The 14,753-nt window shown below is 37.5% G+C and overlaps 1 protein-coding gene across 1 annotated transcript in view; it reads left to right on the top strand.

Annotated features, from left to right (window-relative positions):
• Window positions 1-14,428, top strand: part of PRCC (proline rich mitotic checkpoint control factor) — a 38,368-nt gene extending 23,940 nt beyond the window's left edge. The window contains exons 3-7 of the mRNA XM_001367613.4: window positions 2,927-3,514; window positions 7,439-7,534; window positions 9,191-9,334; window positions 11,911-11,976; window positions 13,935-14,428. Coding sequence (XP_001367650.1) covers window positions 2,927-3,514; window positions 7,439-7,534; window positions 9,191-9,334; window positions 11,911-11,976; window positions 13,935-14,021 — 981 coding nt within the window. The 3' untranslated portion in view covers window positions 14,022-14,428. The remainder of the gene's footprint in view (window positions 1-2,926; window positions 3,515-7,438; window positions 7,535-9,190; window positions 9,335-11,910; window positions 11,977-13,934) is intronic.
• The last annotated feature ends 325 nt before the right edge of the window (window positions 14,429-14,753 follow it).

Below are 14,753 nucleotides of genomic sequence, written 5' to 3'. Positions count from 1 at the left end.
ACCTCATCATCATCTTTCTGTCTCTCTGACCCCTTAAATTCATTACTTCTCACCTGAATTATTTCAGTAGCCTCCTGGTTGATCTCCCTGCTAGAGTCTTTAAAACAGATCTGACCAGGTCACTTCCTTACTCAGTAAACTCTAGGGACTCTCTTTTGTCTTTAGTGTAATATAAAAACTATTCTGTTTGGTATTTAAAGCCTTCATAATATGTCCTCCAAATACATTTCCTGCCTCTACTTTCCAGACTCAGTAATGCAGCTGAACTGGCTTTCTTGCTGTTCCTCACATCTCCCTTTTACATGCCTCTGCTGTTTTCCATGCCAGGAATGTATTCCTTCCTCTAACTTATAGAATCCTTTATTTCTTTTTAAGACTCATCCCAAGTACTGTGTTCTACATGAAGCCTTTCTTGATTCCTCAGCTTCTAGAACCATCTCTTCAAAAATAATCTATTTTGTTAATGTTCTCTGTAAACCTCAAAATTTCTCAGACTTATGAATGTTGGAAATTTCCCCATTGGGGAATCTTCTACTCCTTAAGGACAGGAACTTTCAGTTTGCACATAGGAACTTAATACATACTGATTGCTTGATTAGTTAATTTGTTGTTATGTTTGACTCAACTTTTTGTTTTCTCCTTTTTTAATCTTTGATAGAGGTAGCTCTCTGTGAGTGGAAAGGATGAAGAATATATTGGGAAATGAAGGTGATGTAAAATATCAATTAAAAAAATTAAAAAGAAATAATGGTTGGCAAATTATCTCTGTGAGTGGAAAGGATGAAGAATGTATTGGGAAATGAAGGTGATGTAAAATATCAATTAAACAATTAAAAAGAAATCATGGTTGGCAAATTATATTTAAGGTTTGCAAAGCAGTCTTTACCTCATTTAGTCCTCAAAGCAAACTTGCGTGATAGGTGCTTGTTATTGTCTCTATTTTTACAGTTGAGACATGGAGAATTTAAGTTACTCATCCTCATAAAGCTAATGAGTATCTGAAATGAGATTCAGAATTCTTAATTCTATGTCTATTACAAAACCTACCTGCCTAATGTTTTGTAAAACTAAAAATATCAATAAAACTTAAAAATACTCCCATTTGACTTCAGCCTAATTTTAAAAAGGGTTTATTGAGACATTGTTTTTTATACTACATTTTCCACCCCCCCCCCCCCATCATATGGTCCTCATCTAATGTATGCTACATTTTTCACCTCTTAACTGAGTTGCATTTAATCTAAATTGTGTTGTCTTTTGGTCTTCTCTTTCATTTGTTATTATGGTCATTATTCATAATTTTCTTTCACTTTGCTTTCTATCAGTTCACAAAAGGCTTCCCATATTTCTGAATTCATCATTTTTTATGGTGCAGTACTATTAAGGTACCACATTCATATGCTATTCATATTCTGACAATAATGTTCATATACCAGTTCTTTAGGATTCTCCAGTATATGGGCACCCACTTGGTTGGCACTTTTTTGCTACCATAAAGAAATCCAACCCATCTTTCCAGACTAATTTTCCATTATTCTCCTTTCATACTCTGTTTCATTCACACATCTTGTTATTTCCTAAAATCTGCATTTCACATCTCACTCCTTTGCCTTTGCATGGATTGTCACAAATTTCAGAGTATATTTCTCTTCTCTCCCTTTAAGGTTCAACTTGGGTGGTACCTCCTTGAAGTACTCTTTCCTTCTTTGAATTATCTTACATTTATTTAACTGTATAAATGTTGTAAGATCCTTTCTACTAGTAGAGTATAAGTTCTAAGAAGTCAGGGACTATTTTCCCATTTTATCTTATTCCCAGCATCTAGCATAATACCTTGAAATAATAGATGCTTAATAAATGGCTTGGTGGATTATACTAACTACTAATGGTTGGGGGTTCTGGATAGATCCCTCTTAGTAACATAGGTTAGAAATTAACCTGAACATAATTTTAGGAAGTATTTCTGTGTGTGGTCCTAGAATGGACTTCATACAATTTGGCTTTCCACCTTCTCTTATTCTAGAACGTAATGAGATCTGAACTAAGAGTTAGGTTTTGGGATTTTGGATAAGTTTGTCATCTATAAAATGGGGATAATAGTATATGCAGTGTCTTACTCAGGTTGTTGTGATAAAAGTGCATAAGAGAACTGTAAAACCTTATAGAAATGAATTGTGATGATGAGGATTGGAGCTGGTATTGACAATACCATCTGCTCATGTGGAAAATGACCAACTTTTACCATCGTGAGCATTAATAGTAAGCAATGAAAATTACTTTCAACAGCTGATTATTGACTTCTTCCTTCTGTTGCTTTTGACCTAGAAAAATCATTCCCTGTGTGGTTAGATGTTTCTTTTGACTGTGAGGAAGGAGGTGGGGGAGAGGGAAGAAGGCAGTGACCTTATTCTAATTCCCTTTTCAACATCGGAACTGGTAACTCTTGGGCCAAGCAGAACACTCAGGGAAGTAGATTCCAAGAGGTTTTCTTGGGTTATGGGAGACTGACTAGAATGGTATAATTGCAAACTGACAAGTTAATGTTTGCTTTCTTGAGAGTACCAAGCTGTTCATAAGTTTCTGAGCACACAATTGAGTTTGAAAAGATTTTATTTTGGCTATCAACATGTATTGAATATTTCTTATATTTAGCCCTTTGCCTAAGGAAATTTCTTTAGGGGAAAGAAGGTATTCCCAAATTAATGGGAAGGAAAGTGAAGAAACACACCCTTTGCATAAAGATAAGCCAGTTAGTTTTCTCTAGTTATCTTATGTAGTCTTAACTGGATGAGGGATTGAAGGGCAGATTAAAAAAAAAAAGAGGGTTGCTAGATTTTGTAATATTGGGCTTATTATTGTTGATAATAGTGGTGTTGAAGTGAAAATACAAAGTCTTACCTGTCCTGTTTCTCTCCTGTTTTACTAGGGATCTGGTGAAGGGACAGGTTTATCAGCTTTGCTTCCCCAACCCAAAAACCTGACCACAAAAGAGACTAACCGATTGCTCCTGCCCTATGCTTTCTCTCGAAAACCCACCGATGGCTCTGCTGACACCAAGCTCTCCAAACCAGCCCCCAAGACCAAATCTGCTTCTTCTATTTCCTCTTCTACCCCTGTTGTGGGTGCCACCACTACTACCCCATCACCCTCAGCCATCAAAGCAGCTGCCAAGAGTGCTGCTCTACAGGTGACAAAGCAGATCACTCAAGAGGAGGATGACAGTGATGAGGAAGTAGCCCCTGAGAACTTCTTCTCCCTTCCAGACAAGGCTGAGCCTCCTGGAGCTGAGCCATATCCTTACCCTGTCCCTGTTGCCTCTGAAGAGCCACCCCCAGGCACAGAGCCAGATCCCACCTTCCAGGACGATGCAGCCAATGCTCCCCTTGAATTCAAGATGGTGGCTGGCTCAAGTGGGGCTCCTTGGGTGCCTAAGCCTGGGGAGGACTACAGCAGTCAGCCCTATAACCAGTTCCCTACATATGGTGACGCTAATGCCACTGGCGTTTACTATCAGGTAGGTGAAATGACCTGGGATAGTTTTATAGTATGTTATGGCTTTGGAGCCTGTATTGCTTTGATATGTTATTTTGGTTAAATTAAACTCTTCTGGGGTCTCAGTTTTATTGCATTTATCTGATCATAATAAGTACGATAAAAAATTTCAGGTTAACATTGGCTAAAATTTGCTCCATGTCTTAGAGTCTTTTAATCAGTAAGGACCACATACCAAACATTTCTAGTACCTTTAGAAGCAAAGCTCAATACTAACAGCTTGGGTGAGATCTAGAGCCAGACAAAGATATAGTCCTTGCTTTTTTATAGTTCCCAGTCAAATAAGAGAAATGGATACCCTTTTAAAATGTGGACAGTAAATAGGTAGAACTCCAGGCATTACAGAGATGGAAGTGAATGTGAGAAAAGCTTTTCTGGAGACCTTAGGCAGTTAGTCCATAAAAGTGAGATTGGAGAGGAAGGCAGGCAGCCATGGCATGTTGAAATTTAGGAATGGCCTATGTGCTAAATGTACTTGGCTTCTGAATAATTCTGAGAAGCATAATGCCTTGATGTTGGGTTAAATGAGGAATTACTCTCCAGATACACCAAAGATTTGAAAAGATGTGTCCATTTCAATTAAAATTTAATTTCTAAATCTTGGGTGCAGTATATATCTAATGAGGACAGTATTTATACCAATCACTCTCTTTCCAAGAATAATAAGAAAAATTGAGATTATAAGTGTGAAAATGTTTTCATGTCTTTAGCAAAAAGTATCTCTAAGTCCAAAGTAACAGGGTTATACCAAGTTTTGTCCTGGGGTTAGGATTACAAAAACAAACATGAAGAAAGCCCCTGCTCTTACAGAACTTAAATACTAAGAGAATGAGGCTCTACGTATAATTTTGTATAATTACATAAATATAATTTTGCATTCAAAGTGTATCTTTTTTAGAACAGAGATAAGAACCTACACTTGTGGCTGATTGGTGTAGGGGACTTACAAATGAGGAATCGGACCATAGAAAGTTGCTAGTAGGTGTTGGAGGTGGGACTTAAACCCAAGTATTCTTGGCCTAAAGTTTGACTCTATCCATTATGTCAAGCAGCCTTTGATTGGGGGAAATTAATTTTTAAAGTGTATTAGAGAAGCTTGTATTGAAATTTACTATCTTGCAGATGCTTTTGTAAAGTGAAGAATCACCTACCACATTTTGTCTTTTGTACATTACTGAGCCTCATTTTCTATTCAGTTCTTTGTTTAAAATGAATGATTGTCTAGTAAATGTAGGCTAAGAGTGGAGTAAGAGTTAGGAGAGCTCCAGGAGCAAGGAGAGAGTAGCTTATGAGGACTGTGACTCTCCAACTTGGCCATGGCCAGAAAGGTTCCTTTTTCTTTTTTTTCTTTGTGTGTTAGCACCAGTCTGGTATACATTCTTTGAAGGGAGACTTCTGAATTATCCAACTCTATGACTTCTGGGTGTGACCAGAGGGGCTAGGCCAGAATTCAAATCATACCTGTATTACTTAATAGGGCAGCTAAGTAGCACAGTAGGTAGAGTCAGACCTGGAGTCAAGGATATCTCCTCTTTCACTGCCAAGATAACCCTAAATGAAGTCACAAAGAGTCAGACATAACTGAAATGACTGAACAACAAAAACACTTTATAATTGGGTAATCAAAGGATAATTGCCAAAAGCCACTGTAACTTCATCAAGAATAGGTCACATTAAGGGTCAGCTAGGTAGCTTAGTGGACTGAGAGCAATGCCTGGAGATGGGAGGTCCTGGGTTCAAATGTGGCCTTAGATACTTCTTAGCTGTGTGACCCTGGGCAAGTCACTTAACTCTAGTTGCCAAGCCCTTGTCCTTCTGTCATAGATTTGTTACTAAGGACAGAAAGTCAGGGTTAAAAAAAAGAAAAAGAAAGACAGCCTAGGTCACACTGGACTAGCTTTAGTTCTTTTTTTGACAGGGTTACTAAATGGAGAATGCTTTAGGTAGAATTACTTAGATTTTAACAAAGTATTTCATGAAGCATCTTATGCTATTTCTGTGTAAAGGCTGGAGAGATGTAAGCTAGACGAATGTATAATTAGGTAGATCTGGAGCTTTTTGAATGGCTACTTCCAAAAGAATAATCATTAATCATTTGATGCCACCTTGGCAGGTGGTTTCCAATGGAAGTTCCTAGGGATCTTTGGCTTGTGCTTTTAACATTTGTGTCAAGAGTTGGATAAAGGGATGAGTTAGTAAGTGTGTAGCATCTACTGTGTGAGGGATGCAGATACGAGAAGGAAATGTCATGCTTACTAGATTTTCAGTTGACAATGCTGAGGATAGGTGATGCCCCTGAGGACAGGATCTTTGTAGGTTAGAAATTTTGGCTGAATTAAACGAGAAGTTCACTATGGATAAAAGTAAAGTCTTATATTTGGGTTCAAAAATTAACTTCATAAATAGTAGATATCAGAAGCATACTTAACAATTTATCATGAAAAAAAGATCTAGGGCTATATTAGTGAAGTCGGTGTCTAGGACTAGGGAAATTATAGTTTCACTATACTTTGCCCTATTCAGGTCACATCTGTAGCATTTTGTATTCATTTCTGCATGCCACAAGTTAGAAAGGATGTTCTAAGTCAGAAAATATCCAGGGAAGGCAGCAAAGATTTTGAGACTCTTACACATGAGAATTGTTTAAAGAACTGCAGATATTGAGTTTGAAGAAGAGAAGGCTCAGAGAGAACATGCATTTGAAGGGCTGTCATGGAGAAAAGGGATTAAAATTGTTTGGTTAAGATTTAGAGGACAGAACTAGGAACAATGGATAGATGTAAAGAGGCAGACTTAGGTTTGGTATAAAGAAATACTTGCTCACTTTAGAGCTTTCAGTAAGTAGAATGGGCTGCCTCAAGAGGTAGTGGGGTGGTTTCCCTATTCTTTTTTGGAAGTCTTCCTGTAGAGGCAAGGTCATCATTTGTTAGGTGTATCATAGTGGGAATTAATTTCTGGGTATGGGTTGAAGCAAAGTCCCAATTCTAAAAATCCTTCGTATTTATCTAATGACATTCTGCTGAAGGTATATTTCTCAGGAGCATGGGATTGATGGGTACTTTTGAAGGAAATATTGGGACAGTGTAGTGGGAAAAGCATTTAGAAGACCTTTCTTTAAATCCTTGTTCTGTTCCTACTTGTATGTCATTGAATAAAACATTTTACCATGCTGTCTGTTTCCTCACTTGAGGAATGATGGTGTTAGGTTGGATCAGAGGTGTCAGACAAACAGCCTATAACATTGAGTACAGTTAAAAAACAATAAAACAAATTGTAATTATATAATTATATAATCTGAGTCAATATGTGGCCATCAGGAACCTTTTATGTATAGTTGAGTTTTTCCCCTCAAACCCCTTTCTATTTGAATTTGACATTTGAATTTGACATGGTCTAGACACCCCTCTGAGTGCCTACCAGATTGATATCCTATGAAAATATGGTAAAAATAAGATAATCTGGTCTTTAATTCCTTGTTCTTGAAAATGATCTGTCCCTTTGTATAGAGATCTAAAAGAATATAGTGTATTTAAATCATAAAATAAGTTGTTTACAAGTATGTGAATCCAGGATGTTGGTATTGGTATTTATTACCTTTATGTTTTTTCTTTCCCTCAAAATACCTTGTAGACTTCTCCCTGTGTTACACAACTATTTTATCTTCTCCCTCCTTGACTTCCTCATAGTTTTTACTGGGATCTCTCTTTCCCATATATCACTTCCTGCCTTGTATTATACATATATGTTTTTTCTCTCTCCTTCACCCAGTTAGATTAAGGTTGGTGTCTCTTATTTCATCTTTGTTTGCAAATACTTAGTATTGTTCTTTTCACATATTTAGTGCTTAATAAATGTTTGAATTAAATTGCATTTATTCTGACTTTAGGATTATTATAGTAGTGGCTACTACCCTGAATCTGATCCAGCCTTAGCTCCCTCCCAGGAGATTACCCCAGACGCCTCTTTCATTGATGACGAAGCGGTAAGTTAACATATTACTTTTATTAATTTTGACTCTAGGACCCATTAATGGGTATAGAAAACAGATACTAAGAGATTTAGGGTTCTTAGCTGATTTGTTTCACAGAAATATATTCTCAAGATGTGTTTTTTAGGTCATTTGAAATGCTGTTTCCTGCAGGAAGGCTTCCCTAATTTATATGAAGGAAGCATATAAACTTTGTATTCTTCAAGTTCATATTTAGGGTATTTTGAATGGAGACCACCCTAGCCATGGCATTCCTTAAATAAACCCATTGGGGGCATCTGGGTAGCTCAGTGGATTGAGAGCCAGGCATAGAGACAGGAGGTCCTAGGTTCAAATCTAGCCTCAGATACTTCCTAGCTGTGTGACCTTGGGCAAGTCACTTAACCCTCATTGCCTAGCCCTTACCACTCTTCTGCCTTGAAACCAATACACAGTATTGATTCCAAGATGGAAGGTAAGGGCTTTAATTAAATAATTAAATAAAAAATAAAAAGAGCCATTAATTTCTTGATATTTATCTTCTCTCCAACTAATAACATAGGATAGTCCTTCTATATTTTTGTAGTGGACTATCACAAGTTACTTTAGCTAAGAAAAATTATCCCTTAGTGACCAGCCTCTTTGGCACTTTGCCAAACTTATTATTTGGGTTACATATAGTCTGTCCTGAGGTATATAGTATAGGATTTCTTAGACAAGGAAATTTTTGTCTCCTGTGAAATTTCTGTGATTGTCGAACTAAAATTACCTCTTTGCATAAAACTTTTAAAAATTATCTTCTCTTTGTTTTATCTTTTCATATCTAAAGTTACTCTATTCATTCCATTGAGTTCACCCTTTCCAATATTACCATCATCATGATTATGTTATCTCTAGTACATTATCCTCAATAAAGAAACCCAGGAAGGATACCTTCCAGATAATCTTCTTTTCAGGATCAGGCACAAGTTATCTTAGTGGTCTCATTGGTGATTAGACTGGATATTTGGATCCAATTGAGATTTTTGGGAGTTTGGGCTGTTTCTCTGTCTTTATGCCCTTAAATTCTCTCTTCATTCCCCAATGGGGTAACTTGTATTTTTCTAGGAAGGGCAACAAATAGCAGTAATTAGAACCATAGCCAAGTGTTGTTGTTGGTTGGTTTTTTTTTTGCCAAGTGTTCTGAAATCCTTTACCTTTAGCTCTTTTGCAAAGTTCTCCTTTTACAACACTCTCCTCTTACAATCCTTACTCAAATCAGTAGCTTTCCTCTTTCCTGTATACCTCGAATATATGGGAACATGGGTTAGTAAAGCTAAGTGAGTAAGAAAAACTTTAGTAGAGAAATCCTGAAAATGTTCTCGGGTGTTTTTTGGTTCAATATAAATTAGATATAACTGTCTCTGGACAGACTTTCATATATTTGCACCTAACTCAGCCATCCTTGCACTAGATCTAGGAAGGCTTCCTGAAGTATGTAGCATGTTAGAGGAAATTGAAAGGAGAGGTAGCTTGGCAGGGTGACATTATGTGGAGGGGACATTTAGGGGAAGATTGGTAATGGTGGCTCACAAAACTTATTGAGAATCCAAGTGGCCTAAATTATTCTGCATCCACCCTTTGTCTCATCCTCCTTTATCTGTAACTTTTCTAATTTATATTTTTTCCTAGTTCAAGCGGCTTCAGGGCAAGAGGAACCGAGGAAGGGAGGAGATTAACTTTGTAGAGATCAAAGGGGATGACCAGCTCAGTGGGGCCCAGCAGTGGATGACCAAGTCCTTGACAGAAGAAAAAACCATGAAGTCATTCAGCAAGGTAGAATGAGAGGGGTGGCCTTAAGAGCTATTGGTAATGGCTGGTCCTCCATCCCCTTCTTCCAACTATCCTGGAGGGGGGGGGGGGGGGGAAGCAAAACCCAGTTAACAAATATACATAATTAATTAGAACACATTGCCAAATCTGAAGATGTATGTCTCATTCTGCATTTTGTTTGAGTTGATCACCTTTCTGTCAGGAGGGTGGATAGCATGCTTCGTTAATATTCTGGAATTGTGATTACATTGACCAGAGTTCTTTAAGTTCTTTAAAGTTTTTCTTCATATTGTATGTTTTCATTCTGCTTATTTCACTGCAAATCAGTTTATATAACTTTCCCCCTGTTTATCTGAAATTATTCTTTTTCATAACTTCTTATGGTACAATACTATTGCATTACATTCCTATACCATAATTTGTTCTGCTTGACCTCTTAGCTTCTAGATCTTTGCCATTTTAAAATGAACCTTTTTTTTTGTACATATGGGTTTTTACTCTCTTTATTTGATGATTTGGGGGTTTTGGAAAGAATTTTGGAAAGGTTTCATTTTCCCGAGTATTCCCTTGTTTTTGCAGAACTTTTATTTACTTTTTTATTTGATATTTTATTTATCCTCTGATTATATGTAAAAACAGTTTTTAACACTTGTTTTAAACTTTTTTGTGTGTCCTGAATTCTTTCCCTCCTTTCCTCCCCTCCCCCCTCATCTGGACGGTAAGCAATCTGGTATTCATAGAACTTTTTTTAGTAGGCAATTATTTACTTTTAGTACTAGAGGGAGGGGGGATTGTGAAAAGGACTGTAAGTGTGATGATGTGTATTAAGAATTTGAACTCATGTTCAATTTGTTGGTATTTTTCAACATAGATACAGCTATTGGAAGATGTTCTTGTCTTCCCATTCCTCCCCAGATACCCATCAGCCCACATTCACACTCTTCTTTCTACCCTGTTGAATCAGAATACAGTGTAGGGCTCATTTTAAATGGTCACATGCATTTTCCTACATCCTTTTACCTCCATTATTGTATTAAAGTATATGCTTCCTATGGTCCTTGTCCCTTTCCTGCAGCCTTCCCATCTGTGCCAGTTTTCATTAATGGGAGTGATTCCTGTACCCCACAATGTGCAGCATCAGATTTAGGAATTTATGATCTAACATGGAAAGGAGAAAATACTGGGAAGCCCCAGGCAAGCACAGCAGTAATAAGATCAAGGTCATAAGCTTTATTTCCTTCTAGTTTGTTTTGATTCAGTTCTATGGGCACATTCATTCTATAAACATTTAAGTACCTGTTATGTACCAAACTATGCAAGTCTGGGAATGCAAAGAAAGGCAAAAGACAGTTCTTTCTTTCAAAGATCTCATAGTCTGATGGGGGTGGGGGGAATGGGGCAACATGTAAAGAACTGTGGACAAGCAAACTATACACACTGGATGAATTGGAAATGATCAACACAGGGAAGGTCCAGATGGTCACTTTAGCTGGAGCCATTTGTTTTGCATCTGAATGCCTCAGGTTATGTTGAGCAAGAGGGTAGAGTTAGAGCAGCATAAATTCACTATTATTTACTAAAAAAACAAAAGGTGTATCCACTGATGGTAGGCCATTAACATATTTACATATAAAGGACAATGTTATTGTGTATAAGAACAAAAGAAATAGGAGCCTGCAGTTTTTGTCTTCAGTGAGTTTATTGCTAAATCTAATTTTGTAATTGTTACATGAAGATTCATTAGTAACTAGGAAGAACCCCTTCCCAGTTCTCTGGGTGGACCTCCTGTGGAGGATATATAGGAGGACATGGAGGTAGGGAGGAGGTGACAGGACAGTTATGGTTGTGGGATACAAATTCAGAGAAATGTTTTTCATATGATGGAATGGGAACGATTTCCAATGGAGGGGCAATTCCAGAGGTGGATTGGATAATGAGAGAGGAGATAAAATCTTCTAGGCCTGTGGCTCCAGAGAAGGATGGGAGAGGAGGAAAGATCAACTGGTCAAAGAGTTTCTGATTGGAAGTGAATGTCAGGCAGGTTGACTTGGGTGAGGAAGTGTCCAAGATGTGTAGAGGATGGATTGCAGAGGGGAGAGACTTGAGGCAATAGCCTTGTAAGTAGAGAGGAGCATGATGGGAGAGGTGCATGCAATTGATATGAATATCTGAAAGGTGGAAGTTAGTGATGATATGCAGATGTCACTGAGATTGTGAACCTGGATTACAAAGAGGATAATGATGCCCTCTACAGTAATTGTCAAGTTTGGAATGGAGTGGATATTGGGGGTGGGGGGGTGGGGGGAATGTCCAAGACAGCTTCAGTATGCTGGGAACAGTTTAAGAAAGAGGCCCCTGTTTGTCTTCAATAAATCTAATATGATGGCAACCCATCCTGGACATTTCCAGCGGGTGTGCTTGGTGATGTTGAATTTTCTTCCCAAGAGCTATAAGCATCTCATTTCTCAAGTGCCTATCTTGAATTATTTCCCTGCAATTTTAGCCCCCAGCCCTGAATGGGGGAATCTTTTGACAGGTCTGCCTTCCTCAGACTGACATTTTCTTTCTTTACCTTGCAGAAGAAAGGTGAACAGCCAACAGGTCAGCAGAGGCGAAAACACCAAATCACATATCTTATTCACCAGGTAAGCAAGGGAAGGAACCCAGCCTCCCCACCCACATAGCTTTGGGGCACTATTTGAATCTGGAGATCTGGTTCTGTGGAGGAAAGTTGCCTGAAATGTGGCTAACTTTTAACATTAATCTCCAACTATTCCATGGCTTGCCACTAGGTGGCGATAGTTTCATTTGGAATTGTCACCCCATTTCTTTTTTTTAACTCCAGAAGAGATCCTGCTTATTCGTGCCTTGCCTTAAGCAAGTCATTTTTTAAAAGGTTCCCTCATAGAATTCCTTAAACCAATCAACTCTTCCCCTACAGCTGACAGGTTTGGATTTCCCAAAATTCAGTTTCTGTCCAAATTTTCAGAGGCATATTTAGTATATAAAAAGTGAATTGCTTATATAATGAATACTTTATTCATTATAGGACTTATCAAAGTCCTTAGGACTATCAAAGCATTAGCACAGGTAAATTTGATTTTAAAAAATTAAATTTCTTTATGGTTTTGGGATATCTTTGTTTTTGTTTTGAATGTGACTTTATGTTAGCTCTTGAACATCTGAATACCTAAGATTACCTTGTTTATATATCACTTTAAGATTGTGCTTTTTCTGAAAACATCCTTTTGAGGGTAGAATAAGTGTTGTATCCATTTTATAGAAAGAAATTTAGGATTATTAAGGTTAATGAACTTGTCCACGGTTCTGTTGGACTTTGGGTTTGACTCGCTTCTCTCCTAAGTCTTCTAACTCTTTCAACTTGAGATCACAAATGAGATAATAAAATTCTTTGTATCCCTTGAAAGCAGTGTATAAATGGCAGCCATTATTATAATACCTGACTCTTTATAGCATGTCAGAATTTATGCTAAGCATTGTTAAGGGAAACTTTCCTTGGATAGCTTATATTCAAGTAAAATATTCATAGCAGATATTTTTCACTTTTTTTTACCTTTTCACCTTCCTCAATTCAGTTATCCTTTGATATAATCATTATTTTTAGTCTTATCCCTACAACCATTAGGGAAAATAAGTTATTACAGAACTTCAGTAGCCTTAAATTCGTAACTGAATGAGAATCTGATCTTAAAAAAAAATCTGTCACTTTCAGGAAAATTAAGTGTCAGACTTTTTCTTTTTTGGGGAGTGGGGACATGGAGAAATAAATGGGCAGTCTTCTCAAGTAGGTGAGTGATGCTGTTCATTTCTAGAAGGAAGCAGGAAGTAGTTGAACCAAAGGACAGGTCAGGAAAGTAAATAGCTATTTGGCATTGTTATGATTAGTCATAATTCATATTTAGAAGACATTTTAAGGTTTACAAAGCATTTTGATCAATAACCTACATAGGGTCACATATCTACTTATTATTAGAGACTGGTCTTTTAACTGGATTCTTTTCAGTGTATCCTCATGACTTCTATGAATTCTCAGCACATCTTTAGTTAAACCAACAAAAACACATTCCAAAGCAATGTACAAATAAGTTTATCTAATTTCTTATTTTAGATTAGATTTAGATTAAAGCTTTTCTCATAGAATCATGGTTGAAAGTTGACTTTCCTAAGCAGAGTTTCTTTTTACTGTTCTGCTAGCTATATATGTATATATCTCCTTGTAGCAACTTCCCTATAACTTTCTTCCCGGTTTCAGATTGTATTTCCAAATTGGCTACTTTTCATTTGGATTTAACTCCATGTGAGGAAATATCAGAGTATTCTTGATGGGTTTTTCCTGACTGCTCTGATGGTAGTCTGTCATTCTTTTTGGCTGGCTTTGTGTATCTTCCTTACTCTCTAGTAATCACTTCACTATTCTACTCAAAAGCATGGTATGATTTTCCAATCTATTTGGGCAAGTAGAGGTCTAGACTTTGGATAGTTATCACAGTGGGAAAATTTGGGATCAAATAGCTCCTAGAGACAAGAGGAAAACTCTTAGTACACTAAATCTTTTCCTAAAATTGTCTCCCTGACTTTTTAGGCTAAGGAGCGAGAATTGGAGCTGAAGAATACCTGGTCAGAGAACAAGCTCAGCCGTCGGCAGACCCAAGCCAAATATGGATTCTAGGCTTCTGGAACTGATGATTTCCTCAAGGATCCCATCTTCCCCTTTACCCAGTACCAGGTGGCCTGGACTTGCCCTTCCTAGCTAACACCTTTGGGGCTCCCAGCAGTTTCAAGTCCAGGACCTTCTTCCCTAAGGGCCCCAGCCATCACTTTCTTGAGAATGAACACATTGGATTTCATTTTCTTAATAAAACTTAGAAAATGCAGCTTCCATCTCTCTTGGGGCCAGCAAAGACTCTGTGACTCTTCCAGAAAACAACTTTTGAATTCTAGATTGGGAACTTGGCTCCCTAACAGGGTGAGATGACTGGTTGAATTCTGGATTTTGTTTTTGTTTTTGTTTTTTGTTTTTGTTTTTTAAACAAAAACAAAGATATCTGTTGAAATAAAACATCCATCCTGACAGAAGCTGCTTACCCTGCACCCTTCCTCCTCCTCCTCTGGTGTGGTTTCCTTTCTCTGAACCACACCTCTTTATTTGTTCTTTGCCCCTAATTTGTTTGTACCTTGTGTAAAGTACTCTGTGATAACTTCTTGGATTTTCTCCTTACTGGTTTCATCTCTTTTGGTCCTGTCACCTAAGAGGAATCCTTGATGACTGAGAGAAGGTTCAAGGAGGGTTCATAGAGTATAACTTTCTGCTCACTATTCCAAAACCTGCAACCCAGAGGTTAAATATAAGGAACCTGTAATTGTTTATAGTTCAGTTAGGAGTTTAGAACAACATTCAAGT

This window comes from Monodelphis domestica, chromosome 2 (assembly GCF_027887165.1).
Source record: "Monodelphis domestica isolate mMonDom1 chromosome 2, mMonDom1.pri, whole genome shotgun sequence".
Taxonomy (NCBI): Eukaryota; Metazoa; Chordata; class Mammalia; order Didelphimorphia; family Didelphidae; genus Monodelphis; species Monodelphis domestica.
The sequence above is the reverse complement of the archived record's forward strand: the minus strand, read 5'-3'. Positions and strand labels throughout refer to the sequence as shown.